This window comes from Panthera onca, chromosome C1 (genome assembly GCF_046562875.1).
Source record: "Panthera onca isolate mPanOnc1 chromosome C1, mPanOnc1 haplotype 2, whole genome shotgun sequence".
NCBI classification, from domain to species: domain Eukaryota; kingdom Metazoa; phylum Chordata; class Mammalia; order Carnivora; family Felidae; genus Panthera; species Panthera onca.
Genome location: NC_138346.1, coordinates 21,232,527 through 21,254,065, shown reverse-complemented (window position 1 = coordinate 21,254,065; position 21,539 = coordinate 21,232,527). Strand labels below are relative to the sequence as shown.

General features: G+C 47.3%; 1 protein-coding gene across 1 annotated transcript in view; it reads right to left on the bottom strand.

The window, feature by feature from the left end:
- The window catches only part of MARCHF4 (membrane associated ring-CH-type finger 4), a 110,544-nt gene that overhangs the window by 9,986 nt on the left and 79,019 nt on the right, over positions 1-21,539 (bottom strand). The window contains exons 2-3 of the mRNA XM_060623499.3: positions 15,973-16,128; positions 10,573-10,765 (exon numbers count right to left, since the gene is read on the bottom strand). Coding sequence (XP_060479482.1) covers positions 10,573-10,765; positions 15,973-16,128 — 349 coding nt within the window. The remainder of the gene's footprint in view (positions 1-10,572; positions 10,766-15,972; positions 16,129-21,539) is intronic.

Here is a 21,539-nt window from a genome sequence, read left to right as displayed (position 1 = left end):
AAAGCCCATAATGTAGGTGGTATTATCTGCACTTGACAGAAGAGGAAACTGAGCTTGGAGAGGCTTAGCATCCTGCCCACAGACACACAGCTTGTCCATGTTGGGGGAACGTACACTCAGGTTCATCTGAAACAGAACAGTGCTGTGTGCCTGGGCTGCTGCTGCCTCCATGCTGCAGGTCATGTGTTCCCCCAGAGACAGCAGTTATGGAGATCTTTTTTTATAATAATCTGTTGGTATGAGTATACAATTTCTACTTGAATTTCTAATAAGCTGTTTTTTGTACTTTGTGTTTTGATGTATATGTGTTATATTGTTATAATAGAGTGGTTAAGGATATGGGCTTTGAAATCAGATGAAACCAGGTTCTACTTGTATGGCCTTGGGTGATTTACCTCTTAGTCTCAATTTTTCTTATCAGGAAAGTGGGCATTTTAATAGTAACTACATCATAAAGTTATAGGGAATAAATAAGATAATGCATGTAAAGTACTTTTTAGTGTTTGGTACATAATGAATAATAAATTTTGGTTCTTATTTTATTAGCATTATTACAAAGTAAGTTTCACATGTCTTCATCTCAAAGGAGTTATGTTAAAGTTACAAAAGTAGTTTATTTAAGCAAATATGCCCAAATTCTAAAAAGTGTTGTCTTTTAAAATCCTGGGATTTTAGGGGCGCTTGGGTGGCTCAGTCTGTTGCGCGTCTGACTTTGGCTTAGGTCATGATCTCACGGTTCATGAGTTCAAACCTCACCATTGGGCTTGCTGCTCACAGCGTGGAGCCTGCTCTGTATTCTCTCTCTCTCTCTCTCTCTCTCTCTCTCTCTCTCTCAAAAATACTAATTAAACATTAAAAAATGTTTAAAAAAATAAAATAAAATAAAATAAAATAAAATAAAATAAAATAAAATAGAATAGAATCCTGGGATTTTAATTTTTGTTTTACAACTTTTTTTTAGTAGAGTCACACCGAATGTGGGGCTTGAACTCATACTCATGACCCTGAGATCAAGAGTCACATGCTCTACCGACTGAGCCAGCCAGGTGCCCCTAAAATCCTGGCATTTTAAAAGATTACCCTGGCAAACTGGGACACTCTCTCTTAGGCTATCCTAGTTCAGAACATTTCTGGAAATTTCTCAATGACATAGCCTGTGACAGACATGACTAACTGTCCACCAAAAACCCACTCTTCTCTTTCTCAGTACAGAGCCGCCACTGAGAAGGAATTACATTTTTAGCACTTTGCATCCACGGGGAGCCAGGTGACCAGCATTTCATGTGAACATGAATCAGGCCAAGGTTAAAGAATGGGTATGAGGGGGAAAGTGTGTGTGTGCCTTATCCGTGCTCACTTTTATTTTCTATTAGCTGGAGATAAAAGACTCAAGAGCCTAGGGGACTCTGGCCACAAAATGGAAGAAGCCTATGTCCCTGAATCTGTGTGAAGGAGAATCTCCCACTGATCAGGAGCTTCCTACTGCATTAAATCACTGAAATTATATACACTTATTATATGTGTAATTTGCTGGGGTTACACTAACTAAGATACCTTCAGTGCCAGGGAGGGGGCCATAAGAGAAAAGCAGATTTTGGCTCAGTGGCATATTTCATGTCACCCCTAAAATCTATAATTGGCTCAAACAGCTACCTGATTTACCAGATTGGGGCTTTTTCTAGCCATAGACCCACTGTCAATGGACAGACACGCCATTGCCTGCAGACATGGCTGCAGGCATTTAAGAGAGTTCCCAAGAGGTGTTCCTAAAATATTTTGAGCCCTGTCAGCACACTGCAATAAATGAATTGCCTCCCCAGGGGTCTCCTTTGAGGGGGACAGTGCTCACTTAGCGTGTCTGCTTCTAAATCCGTCACCTTCATTTTCGGAGCATCTAACAGCTCAGCGGTGGAGAGAGGTAGCCTTACATAGGATGCCCTGGGTGGGGGGAGGCAGAGAGTGGGTAGACTAGGAGCTAACAGTTAATCTGGAAAGTTGGAGAAGCCACATGCATTTAAGGGAACATGCATTGAAACATCATCTTGCCCATTTATGTGGCTGGCACTTATCAGTTGTTTAGTCTGGCCAAACATTATTGGGAATCCCCCCCCCCCCCAAAGCCACAGTTGTCAACCTCTGAGAATTATGACATCTTCTCACAATGGAAGGGACTTCAGAATCCTAGAATGTCAGATCTAGAAGGACTTGCAAGTTATCCGGCTCAACCCTCTCATTTTATAAATGAGTTAACCGAGCTATAAAAAAAAAAACAAAAAAAAAAAAAAACAAAAAACAAAAAAACATGAAGTAACTTACCCAAGGTCATCAAGGTTGTTAGTGGCTAATCTAGTCTTCAGACCTAAATTTCCTATTTCCCAGTCTCTCTAGGGCACCAGGCTGCCTTCTCCATATTTTCAGTTTCCTAATCAGGGAATTAAAAGGTTTGACAGATGGGGTCATTTCTAGCCTGAGGGAAGGAAGACAGGAAGGAATCTTTGTGCCATGTATGTGTTTTTAGTTAATGTGAATTAAAATTAAGTTTGAAAAATAATGTTTTTCTTCTCCTGCTGCTCCCCACCTTTGCCCACTTCCTATAAATCAGAATTTGAGTTCCTTTATCTCAGAGGGCAGGCACCAGTTATCTCTAAATTATAGGAAAGGACCTCAAGGAACAGCACACAGAGGAAGCTTTAACAAAAGATTTCCTATAATTTTGTTAATTACCATAGTCCACTGTTTTAAAGGTTTGGAACAATCTCAGAAATGTTGTTTTCCTTCCTTTCCTTGACCACATCCTACTCACAAGTAAAAAACGAACAAACCAACATGATAAGCGTGAGGTCCGCATTTTTGCAGATTTGGCTTTTGGGTGGTCAATCTCTTGAGTCTGTAGAGTGAAAAAAAAAATGTTTTTGGTGCCAAAGACCTTAATTAATTTGCTCTTGTTAAATCCTAATAACTTGACCCACTGGAGCAGAGACTGGCCCATTTGTTTGCTGCGAGATTCTGTCAAGCTTCTCTGCTGGGGCAGACAGCGTCATTAGAGATGACGGAAGAGGAGGCAGGTGTCATGAAGACATTCAATGTAATCAGATCTTCTTATTGAGAGGACACGGGTGAGGAAACCAAAAACCTTCCAGAAGAGGCACTGCTCCAAATAACAGCAGACTCTCAATTATATGAGGACATGAGGTCTGGCTCTCTAGGCTGTGACGGGCTTCTGGTTTTAACAGTACCAGCAAACCTTTACAGAGTGAGGAATAAACCTTTATCCTAGGGGAATCTACCTGACCAAGTGCTACCCAGCCAGGTCACTGATTTTTATGAACTCCTGCTCCTTTATGTATGCCATCTTTTCAACACTCTCAACAACCCTTGGAGGGTGGTATTACTATCCCATTTCTCAGATGAGAAAAGGAAAGCAGAGAGTGGTTATGCAAATCGCTTGAGGTCCCAAGGTTAGTAAGAAACTGAGCAATATGTTGCCCGACCATTATGCAGCATGCTCCCACCGCTCCTTCCAGAAACTCGCCACTCTGGGTTTTAAGACTCATTCCCTCCTGTTTTCCTCATTCTCTGTCTTCATCCATCTTTTAAGTGTTTAATACTCCCCAGGTCTCCATCCTTAGCCACCCACTCTTTGAAAGCTCCTCCTAAGTTATCTTGTCAAAACCCACAGCTTTACCCACCTACTTGTTGACCCCCAAACCCATACTCAAGTTTTATTATCCAACTACCTACAGAAATCTTTCTTTACCTCCGCCCTTCTCTTTAGTCACCAATCCTCATCAGAACTGGTCCAGTGCCCTCAAATCCTTCCTCTATGAACAAGAGGTCATAAAAGGCCCTTTCCTTCTTTCTACCCCTGCAAGGAGACTCTTCCCTGGCATAGCCTTCTCTTTGCAGCCCAAAATGCACTCCATGTGTCTTGCTTGTCTTCTACTGCAAACTCTTCACTTAGGAACTACCTCTTACCTCACCGCCTAGGTTTTAGGCTCACAGTGGTCCTTTTGTTTGGTGCTTTTGCCAAAGATACACCTTTGGTTCACCTTGGCTTCACCCAATTGCCAGCCCCACTCTCATGCTCAGCCATGGCATCCAGTCTCCACTCAAGCCAGAGCCCTGGGGTTTCTGCTTGCTTCAAAGTTCATACAGCCCTATCTCATCCACATCCTTAGTGCTTCCCAAAGTCATCCCATACACTTCTTCCCCACTGCACTTTTTCACTTTTTTTTTCTTTTTGTTCAGACTATGACAAGCATTTTCCAACCGGCCCCTCCCTGCCTTTCTAGTCTGTCCAGCTCTTGGCCATCCTCCCCATAGTTGCCAAAGTTATCTCTTTAAAACACACATACATCTGACCATACTTCTTTCCTATATAAAAGATTGAAAAGAAAGATTTCTTATCAATGCCGCTCTATCACCAACAGGGTAAAGTCTGAACTCCTTAGCACATGATTCCTGACACTGTGGGATTTGGCTCCACCAACCTCCATATCCTTATGGCCCATCACCCACTTTCCTACTCTGGCTCTTGACACTGAGCCATCCATACAAGCATGCTCCAAGTTTCCCAAGTGTACCTGGTTCTCTCAAGTCTCTGTGCTTCTACACATGCTAGTCCCTCTGCCTAGAATGTTCTTTCCCACTCTTCTGGACACACTTCGACCTATCTTTCAAAACTAGCTGAAGGATAGGGTTCCTTCCTTCATAAAGCTTTCCTGGACTCCTCCAAGAGAGAGTTAATTGCTCTCTGTTTTGTTCCCCCTTTCTCTACATCTTATCCCGGCTCCCACTGTGCTATGATTTATTTGTAGAGTATGAGCTCCTTGAGGGCAAAGATTCTTGTCTCATTCATTATTTTATTAAATTTCCCTAGTTTCAGGAACAAAACCAGACAGCCAGGAGATGCTACTGAATGAACAGATATGACCCTTCTGAGCCCCTTCTAACTCAGTCATCTTCTGTGTTCACTTATCTCTGTGTCCCAGCTCTTATTATTGACATAAATGATTAACTTGTCTACTACCCCAGTGAAATGTAAGATCCTTGAGAGCAAGTGACTCTCTTTTTGGGAGTGCCCTTTCAATAAATATTTTTTCATCAATGAATGGATTCCCTAAGTTCATGTTGACCAGGGGATTTAGCTTCCCCTGCCCAAATTCCCTTCACCAGAGGAGAGATAAACCACCCAGATTTCATCTCAACTTCTTAAGCCACTCTCTGTTGGTATCAGAATAGCCTGATCAAAAGGGAAGTGTAACAATGGCTAACTCCCAAGACCCTGAATACAGGACAGGAGCAGCTAGGGCTCACTAAATTTCTTATTGCTCAGCTATTACCCTATGGGTGAAGGTATTACTGGACCAATTTCCCCTCAAGCTGCCTCCCCATCTGAGCTCTGCATTTGCAATTCCACAGAGCAATCAGAGATAAAAAATAGGCAGTAGAAGCACCCTGGAATTGGAGCCCAAGGTTCTTGGTCCAATTCTCAGCTCTGCTATTTGTTTAGCTATGTGTCCTGGAGCACGATTACTTTAAAGCTTTTCTCACTTGTTAAATATGGATCATAATACTTACCCTGCTTATCTTTTAGGGTTATTGTGCCCTTTCTCAGTTCTTCTCTGCCTTTTAGGGATTTGGTGCTTTACTCTGTCCACAGCAACTTAGTTTTGGTTTTTCACAGTGGCATGGATTGGTCTAGGAAGTTAGGACTCTAAGCTAAGAGATGTTTAATCTGTAGGGGTGGTTTGTATTCAAGAATGTACAACCTTTTCATATAACTAAGTCTAGAGCTATTGTCCACAACCCTGGGTCCATGCTGCATCCAACAGAGAATGCAGACCTTCCTGACACCCATTTCAGGCAAAATCCTTTGGTGAAAACCAAAGACTTTTCCCTGGAGGCCAACCAGGTGGACATAGGCATGGATGGGGCTGATGTGGCTTCGTGGCAACAAGATGACCATGTCCCAGACTCTGCATCTTCTTAGCTTCATGGCAGAGAATATCTGCTGAGCTGGTGTTGGTGACCAATGGGGTGTCTCTTTGTGTCCTTCCCACCCTTAGGAGTTTTCCCTCAGAGTGCTGCTCTGATAACAAAAGTAAATCTATTTTTAAGTATTAATTAAAGCTATATATTTTATGTTTACTCAGATTCTTTACTATCTGAGGCCATTTAACAGTCTTACAGAATAGAAAATTTTTTCTTGGTGTCTGAAAACTAGCGAAAGTCCAAAGACTCATCTTAACAGATGGTCTTATTCCTTTCTTACTCAGCCTTTTGAGCTAACACATGGATAGACTCATTTTCCTTCTGATGATAGATTTTTATCAGGGACTGGGTTGCCCCATCCATCCAAGGAGCTTGGGTCTATGGATATGGATACTTTTATGTGACATCTTTTTTCAGCCAACATTTCTTGAGAACACTCACATTTCCCATTATCACTTCTACCTACTTTCCAGTAAGGAATCATCTCTTCCTCTGCCCACTCTTTCAGATCATCTTCTTCCACTTTCTTAGGACTTTTGGAAGGGAAACTTCCCCTTTCCCATGGAAATAAGTAAGTGACCAAGTTTTGAAACAGATGACCACCTTAATAGTAATATAGGTGCCACCCTGTAGCTCTCTTATCCGTGTTGTCCATTTTTGTGCAGTAAGATCACATATGTCTCATTCTGGCTCACCTAGCCAGGTCTCTGTTCCCTTTTCCAGCTCCTCTTCCTCTCATTGGTCCAGTGAAACAGGTTTGTGTGGCCAGGAGTCCAGATTCATGGATAGAGATAGGAGGTGGTAGGACAGAGGTGATGGCATACTTCCTCCTTCTCTCAAAACAAGCTAGACCCTGGGTTGGCATTCTGTCTTGTTTGCCCTGGAAATCTGATAAGGTTAGTGTCAGCTGTGTTACAACATTCCTTGGGTTGGAAGTAACCCCTGACTGGTGGGTGCTTCACTGTGAATATCTGGTGGGAGTCTGTAGCTTTAGGCTTCCCAGAGTACAGTGACACTTGTAACTGTGCGTGACTCTTGTGGGGAAACTATGTCAAGGTGGACCCTGCACCCCTCGTTGTGGGTCTCCTCTCCTTCTTTCTAAGCTATTATGTTGGGGCTGAGAGACTAGCCCTACACTAGGTTATGGAATGCAGCAAGGACCCACCTGCAGAGAGGGTGAGCTGGACCTGCCTTGTGGAGGCTGTGGTTCCTGTCCTAAATTCCTCTAAGTGAGTCTAGTGCTAGCTGTGCTGTCTGGTAGTTCTGTGAGTCTAAATGCCTAGTTGAGGCTAAAAATAAATATACCCCTAGAGACATTGCAGGCTCCACCTGATTGCCTCTTTCAGAAAGTCCCTAAAAGGCTAATACTTTACAACCACTTATGCAGTACTGGGTGCTTTCCCTCAACTGGCCAGAACACTACAGAAGAGAAGTGACCAGTACCTGAACTTCACCCTTAAAACCACCATCATCACCACTGATTATCATCACCATCATCAAAATCACCATCATTTCAACCACCGCAAGAATTTGTGCATTTCAACTACTATCCATTACCTTCCACTCTCTTGTTTAGGTCACATATTACTCTCTTTCTGATTTTGTCTCCTAGCATTTTCTTCTATGGACAACCTATCCTAGAAAAAAATGCTGAACTGAGAGTCCTCCTCTGCTGCCTGAGTCAGCCTAAGACAAATCCTTCAGTATAAGTTTCACCATCTGAAAAATGGAAAGAAAGTTATTGGCCCTGGGAAAATGCACTCAAATGGAATTAGCTCCCGTTATAATCAACAAAATGATAGAACACTCTAAACTCTTTAAAGGTGAGCTAGTCTAAATATAAATATATCTGACCACTTTTGGACAGCACCAAAAGCAATTACAGTTCCTATGCATTCCCCTCTTGTCCGATGGCTGTCTCCAAGCAGTCACTGGCTTGTCAGAGCAGAATGGATAGATCATGGTGTGGCTTTGCACTCTGGGAAATTATATTCCTAAAAGCTTAGAAGGAATGAAAGCAATATTAAAACTCTCAATATTTAGCTTGTTGTGCTGCTTCCAGAAATCGGGTGACTGATGTATGTATGTACATAAGAGAGAGAATTTCAGAGACAGAAGTGGGCTAGGGGGAGGCAGATGGAGAGGAGCCAAGAAAGAGACAGAGGACATGACAGTTCTGTGGAGGCCTACTCAGTGGGAGACAGTATGACAGGAGAAACCAGAGTGCCAGGAAGGCCCAAGCAGGAAGGGGTGCTGGGTGCTGTGTGGCTCAGAGCCACAAGCAGCAGGACTGTTTGTGATGGCTCTTCCTACACCTGGGTCCAGGTGCACTCAAAGTCAGAGGTGGCATCTGCAGATGTCCCATAAGAGACACTGAAGACTCCTGCTGTCTGATGCAAGAGGATAATGGAAAGAGCACTGGACCACTAATAAAGAGATCTTGCTTCAAATCACAGCTGAGCAATCTTGAGCATATCACTTCCCTTCTCTGGGCCCCACTTCTCTCAACTTCAAAGCAGGAGTTGTACAGGTTGATCACATGTTCTCTTCTATGTTCACGTCTCTTGGTCTTCAAGTCTGTGGTTCCCTGAATGGTAGGTGGTATCTATGCTCCTCTTTGACTCCCATGCTCCCTCCAGGGGAGGAGCAGTATGCTTCCCTGGCCCACCCCCAACCCCCCACCTCTGATCTTGGGTTCGTTGATGACTTGCATTGGACCATGGGTTGTGGGCAGAAGACACAGTGTGCCAGTCCTCTTGTGCTTCTGCACCTGCCTAGAAGAGCACACTCAGCAGTCCCTACCTCTCCAGCCTGGGCCCCGGCATGAAGAGACACTCAGAGCAGGCTGGAACCCAATGCACAGTCAGAAGCTAAGCCGAGCCAAGCCCAGCTGAGCCACAGGCACCATGCAGACCCATGAATGGGGAATCAATGCTTGTTGTTGTGAGGCACTGCAATTCTGGAGTTGCTTGTTACCATAGCCAAAGCTGACTAATACACCACGTGTTGGGAAAGCATGTTTCACAGAAGCTCACATCAGGGACCAGTCAAAAGCCTGCCTGAAGGAGAATGAAGGGCAGCCGGAGAAGCTCCTACAGGCTCTCCACTGCTGCCCCCCTCATGCCAGAGCCATACACCTCCATATGGAGACACCCCTGGCTTCTGGCAGCAACAACCCACGCCTCAGCAGGGTGGGAGGGGATTTCGGTGGAGGGGGAACGAAATTAAAATGCTCAAAGTCAAATTCCTCCTTATTCACAGTCCTCTCTCTTCCACGGTCCTCCAAAACTGGGCAGTCTGTTTCTTTCACTGTCTAGGTGCCATAAAAGGCCGCCTTAAAAAAGGCTCTGGAACTTAGGGTTGATGTATTGGTTTAGTGAGCAGGGAGAGGCAGCAAAAAGCTTAGACAAGTATCCAAGCACCAGCATCACTAGTCTCTGGCTGCTGTAATCAGCATGCAAGTCTCCAGGCCTCTCTGATTCCTAATTTAAAGAACTCCAAAGAAATCCACATAGCATCCTCCTAGCCAAATCCTAGCTAATAGATGTTTTCTTGCCAAACAGAGCAGTGTAGCATAATTGATATAATATACAAAGTAAAGCACAGAGAAGACCACTGTGGAACTTAAGTGCTGTCAGTATCATGGCCTAGGGGACAACCTGAGAGTTCCAAGTAGGATGTATGACTAGGGCTTAACCATGCTTCATGTCATTCAGAGAAAACCAGGACCTCAGTCATTTGAATGAAGACTCCATAGTTGAAAACCGTAAGCATTTTGGGGGGAAAACAGAAAGATTCAGCCCTCCACCAACCAACCTAACATACTAGAAGAGGAAGGAACATAGATTTGGGGATGGTGTGAAGGAACAGGCAGGAATTAGAGTGGTGGGTTTCCAACTTTTTTCTGAAACATCGAAGACTTTAAAACAAAGTCTTACCTAGAAGAGAAACATATGTAAATGGATAAAAGTATAAAAACTAAGGGTGAAGATTCAGAGCCTCTCTGTGTTGCATTCCACTGCCTACTCCCAAAAGTGGTTTCCTTGAAGCTGTGAGTGGAACACCAGGACTACATACAGTTTGAAAAACACTAGACTAGAGAAATCTTGGGTATTGTGATAGGCTCATGGAAAGCTGAGAAGGGGGGCAAGGGGCAGGTATCATCATGGCTGTTTCTGGGCATTTTGCTGTGAAGAGGATGGAATTAAATGTATAATCGTCCCTTGTTATGGCTTGGCAGCCATGGAGTACGCAACAGAGAAGAGGGCTTGCACATCCTGTCTGAGGCAGATAGTCTGACCAACTGACCTCTCTCAAGTCTTCTTAGAGGCGAGCCTCCTTATCCTTATCTTCAACTAGGCAAGAACAGATTTGCTCGGGAAAGATTTAGACCTTCCTTCTCTGGCCTACTTCCTCCCCCATCCCATCTACCCCTCACGTCTAAGATGTTGGCTCCTCCTGAGCTTGCAGGTCTCAAGCCTGGTGCTTTGGCCTTTAAGAGGGAGGGATCCTGAGAGATTGGTCTAACTCACCGCCACGTGGCTCTCCACTTCCCATAGAGACAAGCCCCAGACCCACCTATGCACACCACGTCCATGAATCCGTACATCCCATAGCAGATCTGGAAGAGGAGGTCTTGGCGCTGCCATTTTGCCGAGGGACTGAAGGTCGACCAGATGAGCCAAGAGATACTGGCAATGAGGAAGAGGGAACCCAAGATGGCGGCTGCAATCTGCACCTTCTCAATGACTGTCAGAGAGATGGCCTGCCACTGCAAAGAAGAGAAGGGCAGGTTAGCTGTTGCTGGGACACCCTTATTCCATTTCCATTCCATTCCCATGCTTCTTGCTTCTGCTGCCTCGACCTCTCACCTCTGGTTCAGGATTTAATACAGGGCTTTTTAATTTGTAGTACAATGGCTATTTTCACAAGTTTCTGAGTTTTATACTGCACTTTTAATATGGAGGAAACCTATAGCACACCAAATGATCAGAAATTATTGTAGGGAGTGAGTTCTGGGCAGCCATCACAGAGAAGGAAGGCCTGTATAACTGATTATGATACAGAGAAATGGGAAGCAGAAAGTAAAAATGCAAAGCCAGTGTGGGTGGTATTCTAGGGCCCAGAATATTCTTTCCGGAGCAACATTGTTTATTTTCACACTAATAGGTGCTTTTCACACTAATAGGACACAGGCCTTTCTTTTGCTTATTTTCTACAACAACACCTGGCATGTCATTTAATATAAGTGCTAGGGATTACCAATTTAACAGACAAGCCGAAGACATGGGATGTGGGGGAGAGATAAGAATAACAGTATAATTACTGACTATATATAAACACTGAGATTTCATTTTTTAACAGAAAAACACCATGCTAATAGCAGTATTGATGGATGGATTGAAAACTGGGGTGTGGGTGGGCTTCAACTCTGAAATTCTGTGATTCTATGGCTGGCCTAGGTAGCACAGGCATAAGTGGACCTGGAGTTGGATTTTAGTTTGGGATTTATTCATGCTCTCACTCAACAAATATGCACTCTGCTAGGTGCTGGAGATAGGGCAGTAAGCAAAAACATGTAAGATTTCCATCCTCGTGGAATTTAAAGTCTAGAGAACACAGATGATCAAATAAATTTATTTACAGCTGCAATTTATCAGGCATAAGAGAAGAAGGTACACGGAACTGTGAGAGCCTTTGATGGGGGATTTGACTTGTCAGAAGAAGCAATGCTTGAGTTGGGTGGGAGTTTAGGCAAAGGGAGGAGGGAAGAGTGCTCTAGGCACAGGAGAAGGCATGTGCAAAGGTCCTGTGGCAGAAAAAGCATAGTGAACATGAAAACCTGGAAGAAGGCCAGAGTGGGTGGAACAGAGAAAGCAAAAGGGAGTGTGGGGTGAGACAGCTGGGAAAATAAGAGAATATCATGTGGAATCTTGAAGAATATGCACAGAATTTTGGCTTTGTCCTAAGAGTAAACATGCTGCTATTGAACACTTTTAACCAGGGAAGGGACAGGATCAGATGTGGGAAGGTAGAGGGCGGGGCAGTCTTTTGATTGTAAAGATTTGTGTAAAGCCCTGCAGAGGACACCCCCAGCAGGCTTTTCAGCCTGAACGCCCCAGGAAAAGCAGACAACCTTCCATCAGCCAGTAGTGAGTCCTTGCTATGCATTAAATGGCCTGGATGGAAGCACTGATTCTGGCTCAGGAGGACTGACCAGTGGCCCCGAAGGAATTGTAACCATTGGAATACATTTCACTTGTTAGTCTAGATGTAGGACATCAGCCTTTACATTTAATTGTACAGATAGCATTCCATTACAGGTAATTGGGCCTTTAAATTTTCCACTGCTTCCCCTAGCCTAGGGTTACACAAAACAAGGGAATTTTCCAGAAGATGGCCTGATCCTACAGACTCCTCTCAAACACTCTACCACAAATGTTTTTTCCAGTGCCTGCCTCTCTGTGAAGAGGGTCCTTAACTGAGCTTTTTGTTTTGACCACTGGGTCATCATCAACCTTCACTTTCTCCTGCTCCAGACTTTAAAACCCCCAAATGTAGTGGTGTAGAAAGGTCCCCTTAATCCCAAGAGCCACCCTAACCCCTGATCCCCCAAGCTGGTTGTAGAACATAAGCAGGGCCCCTGACTACTGTTTGAAGCATGATGCACAAGGAACAGGGTGGGGTGCTGTGGCTGGGCTCTTCTGTCTGTCCCATGTGAGCCCCCACGAGAGGTGTGGGGAACAGAGCAGCAAAGAGTGAGCAGAGAACAAGAGAGCTCTGAACTCTCAAAGGGAAAGTTGGTGAGGGGAGAAGAGTTCCAAACGAGGTTCTGATCATGGTATCAGGAGACCCTCCACGTCCTGGCCTCCTGTGCCACAGCCCCAGTGAACGGAAGAGCCTGAGGACTGGATGTTTCCTTTCGCACCAGGAAGGGTCCCTGAGCAAGGAGTCGGGACCCGGTTCTGGCAGAGCTCTGCCCCAGCCTGTGCAGTGTGGCCTCACAGAAGTCAGTAAGTCACGAGGACTGTCAGTTTTCCCTTTCATGAAAAATGGAAATAATTGGTCCTGCCCATGTCCTAGAGTATTGTGAGGGCTGAGTGAAATAGCTCTTCAATCAGAGCTTTGAACGGGACGAGCTGCCATCATCTCCAGTCTTCCATTATGTTTCAGCAAAAACACAGTGACGCACGTCAAGGTGGGAGACGCCCAAACGCACCCAGCCAAGTCTTCACCTGCACACTGGAGGTGAGAGGAGTCAGACCCCTGTATGCAAGCCTGCCCCATCAGGGCAACCCTGGGTAAATTGTGCCTCCACTGTTTCATCTGTAAATTGGGAATAACAATGCCCACTGCACTGGGTTGGTTTCAGTTTTAAATGACATAATATGTGTGAATACTTAGCGTGACTGCCCCCCCCTCCCGCCCCACAAGCACTAACTAAACATTTATTAATGTAACTGCAGTTCAGGTGGCTCCCTCAGTTAAGCACCGACCCTTGATCTTGGCTCAGGTCATGGTCTCATGGTTCATGAGATCAAGCCTCGTGTCAGGCTCTGTGCTGAGAGTGTGGAGCCTGCTTGGGATTCTCTCTCTCTCTCCCTCTCTCTCTGCCCCTTCCCTGCTTATGCTCTGTCTCTCTCTCTCTAAATAAATAAATAAACTTTAAAAAAAATGTTTAAAATTTTAAAAATATATAACTGCAGTTCAGTTGTAGCAGAGAGGGCCCCGGGACCACCCTAAAAATCCTTTCTCAGTGCTTCTGCCACAAACAGAATCTTGCAGAGTATCTCTGGGATAATGTGCCGTCACAACCACTGTCTCTCACAACTTTGGATGGGGCATGGACCGTGAGGTGCGTACCCCGAGGCCTGGGAGAAATCTCCCCACTCTGACCGCAGAGGTACCCTGCCTGCTCCGTCCTGTCCTGCAGGTGGCTCAGCTGGGCTGTGGGAGCAGAAGTCAGCCCCACTGTGGCTGTCTCACTCCTGGCTGGGTCCGAGAAGCCCAGGGACACAAGTGGGACAATCTGGGCCACAGCCACACAACACCGCCGCTAGGCCAAACTACTTCCTCTTTCTGGTGCAATCTGGAAAAGTGCAGTGGCATTTACTGAGCACACACCATGTATTTCCAGGAGCAACAGAATCCAAGGGAGTCAGTCCCCAGTGTTCAGAAACTCACAGTTAAAGACATATTAGTAACTTAAATTAATACATCAGTATCGTCAATGCTGCCATTTGCTCACCATACTTAAAAAGATTAGAATAACCTTTTCTTTCTTTCTTTTTTCCTCCCAGGAAAAAATTATCCCTGAATGGTTTTTCATTCTATGAGTCAAGCTCCAATGCCTGTTTATGAGCCAAGGGGGCACTTTGGGGTAGTCCCGTGGATCTGGACTCTGACCCTTTTCTAAGGCTTGAGTGAGCTGAGAAGGAAGAAGACAGTTAATACACCCCAGAGGGCATGGAATCAGCAGTCTCATGACACTGCTATTTTAAGACACTTCAAGATTTGAAATGAATGATTAAAGATGGAACCAGCACAGCGAGAGGCATCTCTTATTCTGACCCCTCCATATACCATCAGGGTGGCTGCTGAGGTGCCTGGGAGTCTTAGGGCCTCCTTCCAGAAACGATGCCCCCTACTGGCCCACATGCATGCAGTAGCTCACACACACGCACGCACGCACGCACGCACACGCACGCACGCACACATTCCTGACAGTGCCTCGTGTACGACTACATTGTGTTTAAACTCAAACGCGCCAGACACTGCAGCTCCAGGTTTCTGGCTCACCCTCCCTGCAAAGACCCCACCCCCACAGTCGCCCCGAACCACCGCCCTCCTGGGCTCGCAGAATCGACTCTGCCCCCTCCCCCTGAGAAAGGAGAAGGGAAACAGCTATGTCGGGCCCCTGAAGCTCCCTTCCTCACTGGCATGCTGGCTGATTGACTGTGTGGCAGCTTCATTGGCTGACCAGGCACACGTAGAGGTATTTCCAGAAGCAAAGTGCTCTCTGCACATGTGGGTGCGCCTCACAGGGACCGCTGTTGGGTTTGGAGGATTTTCGAGGCAGGGCAGGGCCCGCCAGCAGCTCCGGACGGGGCAGGAGGATGGGAGACAACAGGGTGCGGGTGCGGCCCTGTCCGAATCCCTGCGGCGGGCGCCACCCGGCCTGGCCCTCTCTGCCCCTCAGGGTCGCCCCTTCCCAGTCCTCCCTTTTCCTTCTGCCTTCCATTCTGTTTCTCGCCACCTCCCTCTCCTGTCTCTTCTCCATTTCCCCCTGTCCCTTGTCACTAGGAGTGTGGTGGTCCGTGGACCAGCGGCATCAGCATCACCCCTGGGTTGTTAGACATGCAGAATCTCGGGCTCCGCCCCAGACTCCTGAGTCACAGTCTGCTTTTTTTTTTTAATTTTTTTTAATATATGAAATTTATTGCCAACAGTCTGCTTTTTAAACAAGACTCTGGGTGAACTGAGTGCACATCAAAGTCTGGGCAGTGGCCCTGAGTCTCCTCCCTCCTCATTTCTTCTTTCCCCGCCCTTAGCTTTCCCTCAGTCTTCCTCCTCACACCCCTCACCCTCTGTCCTTTTTCCATTCTGCTATCATCTGACCTCTGGTCTGTCCCTCTTTCCTTTCTTTTCCTCCCTGCCTCCCCTCCGTCGTTTCTTTCTTTCCTTTCCCCTTCCATCCATCCAGCCAGCCAGCCAGCCAGCCATCTCTCCCTCCTTCCCTCCCTCCCTTGGCTCACTGATCCTGTCTACCACTTCACGCTCACACTTCTTTCTTTCTAAATCTTTCCTTTCCCTTTGCCCCATCCCTTTCCCTTCGTACTGAGGCCGAGGAGAAAACACGACTTCTCTCATCCCCTCTGCCCCCAGGCCACTGCCGTCTTGCCCACGCGGCCCGTCTCGTTCCTTTTCTCCAGACTGGCCCGGACTCTAAGGGGAGACCATCCTCGCTCCCGGTCATACCTGCAGAGGATTCTTTGTGCTTATGGCGATGACGTGATACTTGTAGTAACACAGCTCACAGCTCCAGCAGCCCCGCTCGCTGATCCACTTGATGAGGCAGGGCTGGTGCGTGCACTTGACCGAGCCATCACAGCGGCATGGGCTCAGCAGCTCCCCCTGCAGGGAGAGAGGCAGAGGGCGGTGAGGTCCCCGCCCAGCGTGTGGAGCGACGGTTGGGGCCACCCAGGGATGGCAGACCACACCACTGAAGCCAGGTCACGGGCTTTGTCGGGAAGCACCAGAAGTCCATGGGGGACAGGGGAGCCAGGCAGCCTCAGTGAATTCAACCAACAGTTCAGAGCCTCAGCACCCACTGGGTGCCGCCCAAGGCCTAGGGTGCCTGTAAAAATGAGCGGGTCGGTGTCTATGGAAGCCCCTTGCTGTCCAAAGAGGGTGCCAGCCTGGCGGACTTCTCTGTGAAGGGGGTCTCAAGCTCTAATGCCCTCAGAGCCAGGCAGACCATGCGAGTGACACAGGCAGCCAGCTGGTAGGGACACGGGCCAATCTAAGGTCCAGACCGCAAGTTAAAGAAAGGGAAAGCCACTGTCAGCGCCAGCGCATTCTCCACGTGGGAATCTAGGGAGCGATTTTTATGTAAAGTCTCCCAATAGTGAGATGTCCACAACAAAGGCAAGTCTTCTAAACATATCGTGAGTGTCATTTTGCCCGAGTTTGGAGCTCTGGTCTGAAGCCTTTGCACTCCCCCGCAGACCAGCACGTGGAGACTCAGGTCCCTCTGTGAAGCCTCCCTCCCAGGGTCCCTGAGTGACTAAACCTTGGCAGGTGGGGGCAGGCCTGAATCCCAAGGACCTAAGAGGTGTGTATCCATCCCTGCAGGCATGTCCTTTGGGCCTGGCTGGGAGTGGCCACGAAGCCTAGTCTAGGGTAGGCTTGGAAGCAGGGAGGCAGAGGACCTGGCCCAGCGAGATGGTGGCAGGATCCGAAGACCCTTGTGAGTAGACTGCAGAGATGGGCTTAGCCTCCAGAACACCCTGTGACGACATGTCAATGACCGTGACTGAAGCTGGCGTGTATCTGCTTCCTGCCAGGCCCGACGTGGCGGCCCCAAAGTGCCTCTGTGAGCCTCCCTGACTCTTTTTCTCTCTTTCTCCCCTCCCCGTTCCCTCCTTCCCCTTCTGGCTTGTCTTTCTCCCTCCCAGCTCAGAGTCCGTGGTTTCTACTTGCTAAATCCCACCACCCCCAAGTCCCTCATTTGCTTTCTTAAGGACTTGACAGTTGGGCCACCCCCCTTCCCCAGCCTGTGCCTTCTTCTGACCTACCCCAGGTTCTCTTTCTCCTTACTCCCTATGCCTTCCCTTCCCATTCCAACTCGTTTATTGTGGACCCAGCCCTTCCACCTCACTCCTATCAAAGGACCCAGAAGATGTCCCTGTGCCCCACACTGGTGTGTTTGCGATTTGGCCACATAAGCCACGTCCCTGCTAACTTGGAGATTCCACCATTCAGGAAACCACATCTTGTTCCCCATTTTGAACAAGCAAGCACAGGAGCACCTGACCTATAAGACACACATTTAACCCATGGTCTTTGCTGTTGACTGTAGAACCAGCTGTTCCCTCCAAAGATGCACAGAATCATCTTTCCCTTCCAATTCAACCCCTATCACTCAAAGACCACACCTTGGCCTGGATGAGGTCTACAGTGTTCTTTTGTACCTGGTCTACCTGTCACACTGCTTCTCTATCTTCATGATAGTTCCAATACCACCTCCTACAGGGAGTCACCCCTGACTTTTCCAGGTTGAGCTCAGTTCTTTGATCTCTGAGTGCCTTGTGCGAGCACCTTGGGCAGATCCCTGTTAGAGCACTGAGTACCTCCTTATAAGGATCTGTGAGTATGCCTGTCTACTTGTCAGAGAAGCCCTGGAAGGCAGGGATGAGGGGTTGTTCACTCCTTTCCCCCAATGCCTAGCCCTCCTCCCCAAAGGCCCTCAACAACATTTGTGTTTGAGTAAATGAAAAAGCTAATCAAGTGTCTGTTCAGGTTCCCTGCACTGTCCCGAGGAACAGGGATGAGACTGCCCAGTCCAGGAGAATAGGGACCGTGTCCACTTGTGGACCTCTGGACCCCAGCACCTTGCCCAGTGCCCAGCACTCATTGTATGTATGCGCCATGAATGAACTTGGTGGTAGAAATTCTCAAAGTGCCTGGTCCCCATACAACCCTTCCTGGTTCCCCACGCTGCTCCTCCAGTATTGACGGGCCCCCTTCACTGTGGCTCCCGCCCTTCCCATACCCTCTGTTGCAGCACTTCCCCCATTTGTCTCTAGATTACTACACCATGATCCCTTACAGGGACAATATCGTTTCCATCTTTGCATCCTTAACACCTAATATAGTGCCTGAAACAGACTCTCCATCCAATATTGGTGGCAAAATGCATTCATATCTGTTTGATAAACAAGTTTTGCTCCCCTCGAACATGGCCAGCTCTGGCTCCAGGTGGGCAGCTGTGGTGCCTGGGAGAGTAGAAGAGGCAGGAGACGGCCACACTGCTGGACGCTCACCACACCCTTCCAGGTCCAAGGGCCCTTGGTAGTGAGTCGTTGCTGTGTGGCTCTCAGAAAGAAGCAGGAGGGAGAGAGTGGGGAGAGGTGTTGGGGGAGGGGCAAAAGCCCTCATCATTCATGGCAGCATTTCCCAGGCTCATTAATTCTAACAGGATGAGCTGGGTTTGATTAATCGGGTTGTTAAGCAGCCACGTCAAATTGCCAGTGGAGTAAGAGACATGACTTCCGGTCCCTGGCAACGTTGCCAAGTGGCAGAGAAGTCTACACTCCTTGCTTCCAAGCAGCAGCCAGGAGACAGGGCAGGAAGAGTTGCTGGCTAGGCACATATATTATCATATGATGATGATAATAATAATAATAACAATAATAATAATAAATCTGGAAAGATGTTATTTTAACCTTAGCATTTACATAAGTTTTGTATGTGATGATTTAGTATATTTTTATGTACATTTGGGAGAAGGGCCATAATCTTTGTCATGTTTAAGGCTTCTAAGAGGCCGCTTTACCACCTTTGACTGGTCAGGCCTATGCTTCTTCAAGAGCAGAAGAGATGGAAATGAGCCGGTAGCCAGACGAACTCAGGTTAGCCTTAAGATGATCTGTGCAGTAAACTCTGCTAAAAGCTGAAGTGTTGGAGCAGGAAGTGGTAAATGCCTCTGAGTGTAAGAACAACCCTTATTGAAGAGAAAGGTTAAATGACCAGCTGAGAGTCACTCAGCCAGCCGGTGGCATGGCCAGAATCTAATGCCAGGTCTTTGTGACACCTGCCTCCAAGCTTCTCAGCACCCCGTTCATCCCTCCTGTGGACTCTGTCCCCACTGTCCCTCCCACACCTGTGCCCATGGTCTCTTCTCTGTCTCTCCTCCAGCCTCCTTGCCCAGCTGGTACCCCTCTGCCAAGTCTCTCCAGACTGCTAGCTACAGACCTGTCTCCTCTCCCCATGCTGCCACCCACAGTTGAGTGGTTCTTCTCTGTGTCTTCCAAGATTGGAGCTGTTCCTGTGTGCCCCATAGAACTCAGCACATTAATGGTGCACAGTAACGGGCATTGGCTGACTGGATGGGCACCAGGTGTAGAAGAGGATGAGCCCCTCTGGTCCAGCTCCTGAGACACCAGCCCTCGGGCTGGGGGGATTATTATGATCTTGTCTGCAGAGCTCAGCAAACTCCACGGATCAAAGGGGCTCATTAAATGCAAAGGGCCCTAAACACTCCTTGATGTTCTACTTGAAGCTTTGGGGCCCAGGGAATGACTAAGGCAAGACAAATCAGGTCTTCTCAAAAACCCTGGCCCCCAAGGGACATGGTGTCGGGGAGGCATGAAGAGCATGTTTTTCAGAGATTGGCTCCTTAGGTTTTGAATGCCTCTTCACGCTTACCGGCTGTGCAAACTTGGGCAGGCTGCTCAACCTCTCTGAGGCTTCTTTATCTTTCTGTTGCAAGCAACTCTTACCTCCTCCAAGGGTGGCATGATGTCATGCCCACAAAGTGCTAGATACAGTGCCTGGCACAAGTAAGTCCTCTTGTGCAAGTATTGCAATTCTAACTCATGTTTCCATGAGGACTTTAATTTCATAGTTTTTTTCTACTATAGCTCTATTCTGTTCTCCTACTAGCAAATAAGGAAGAAGCCATGCCTTAGGTAAAGGGTCCGTCGAGCCCCTGTGGGAGGGTGAGATTAAAGAACTATCTAAGACAGTCTGCCCTTGTGAGATGGATGAGGGATCAGAATATAGATCCTGCCGAATTCCGGTCCAGGACTGTCCTCTGTGTTACCACGGGAATGCTGAGAGCATTTGGGGGGCTCTCCTTCCCTGGGGATGTTGCACAGAAGAGCACAACCCTCCTGGATGGGTTAAGTGGGGTCATGCTAGAGGCAAGAGGCAGGACGGGTTGATCTGCAGCCTTTGGCTGTGGCTGAGCTGGTGGGCGGGGAGGAGAACTGGGTGGATTCTCCTCACTGCCAATGACAAGGCAAGCTGCAGGTGTGAGACTCCAGTCGTTTCTCCATTCACAGATTTCTTTCTGTTTATTTTCAGCTTTCTTCCATTCTTTCTCCTCTCCATCTGAAAGGACTTGCTTCTGGAGTCCTTAGGTTACCTGGTTGCCATGACAGTGGCAGGTAAGCCAAGACTTCCCATTCCACCCACACAGGCACCAGGCATCCCTGCCACAGAAAGACACAAATACAGTCTAGTGATGCAAAGACAGCCCCAGCCCTGCTGCAATGTGCAGCTCCAGAAGATCAGGAAAAAGGAGACAACAGAAGCCCTAGCCTTGGGGTGCAGTTTAGGTACATCATCCATTACCGACCCTAATGTGGTGGTTAAGAGCTTGGAGTCTAATCCTAGGAAGTCTCAGGTATATCCAGGCTCTTACAATCTGTGTGACCCTGGGAAAGTTGCTTAACCTCTCTGGGCCTCATTCAGTCATTCCTGTATTCATCAAGCATTCATCTAGTATGTTCCAGGTTCTGTTCTAGGTGACAAAGATACAATGGCAAGTAGAACTAACCAAATTCTCTACTAGACAGAGAAAGACAATAAAAAATATAAATAAATAAACTATAAGTACCTAAGATGCTGTCATGTGCTATGGAGAAAAATGAGCAGGGAAAAGGAAAATAGAAGAGTAGGGAGTGGGAAGGTTGGTATTCTAAATAGGGTGGCTGACAGGCTTCACCAAACAGGGACATTTGAGTGAAGACTTGGGGAAGGTCAAGAGGCACACCATGCAGATACCTGAGAGCTGAACATTTCAGGCAGAGGGAACATCATGTGCAAAGGCCCTGAGGCAGAAGCATGCCTGGCATGTTTTGGGGACACCAAAGAGACTGGTGTGTCCGGGGTAGAGTGAATGAGGGGAAGGGGAGTTGGAGATGAGGTCAGAGATAAAAAGGGGAGGAAGAATGAGAGACAAATCAGGAGACAGCCACTTTAAAAACTTGGCACTCACTATGAATGAGAAAAGAGAGTTTTGAGGAAAGGAAAGTGAT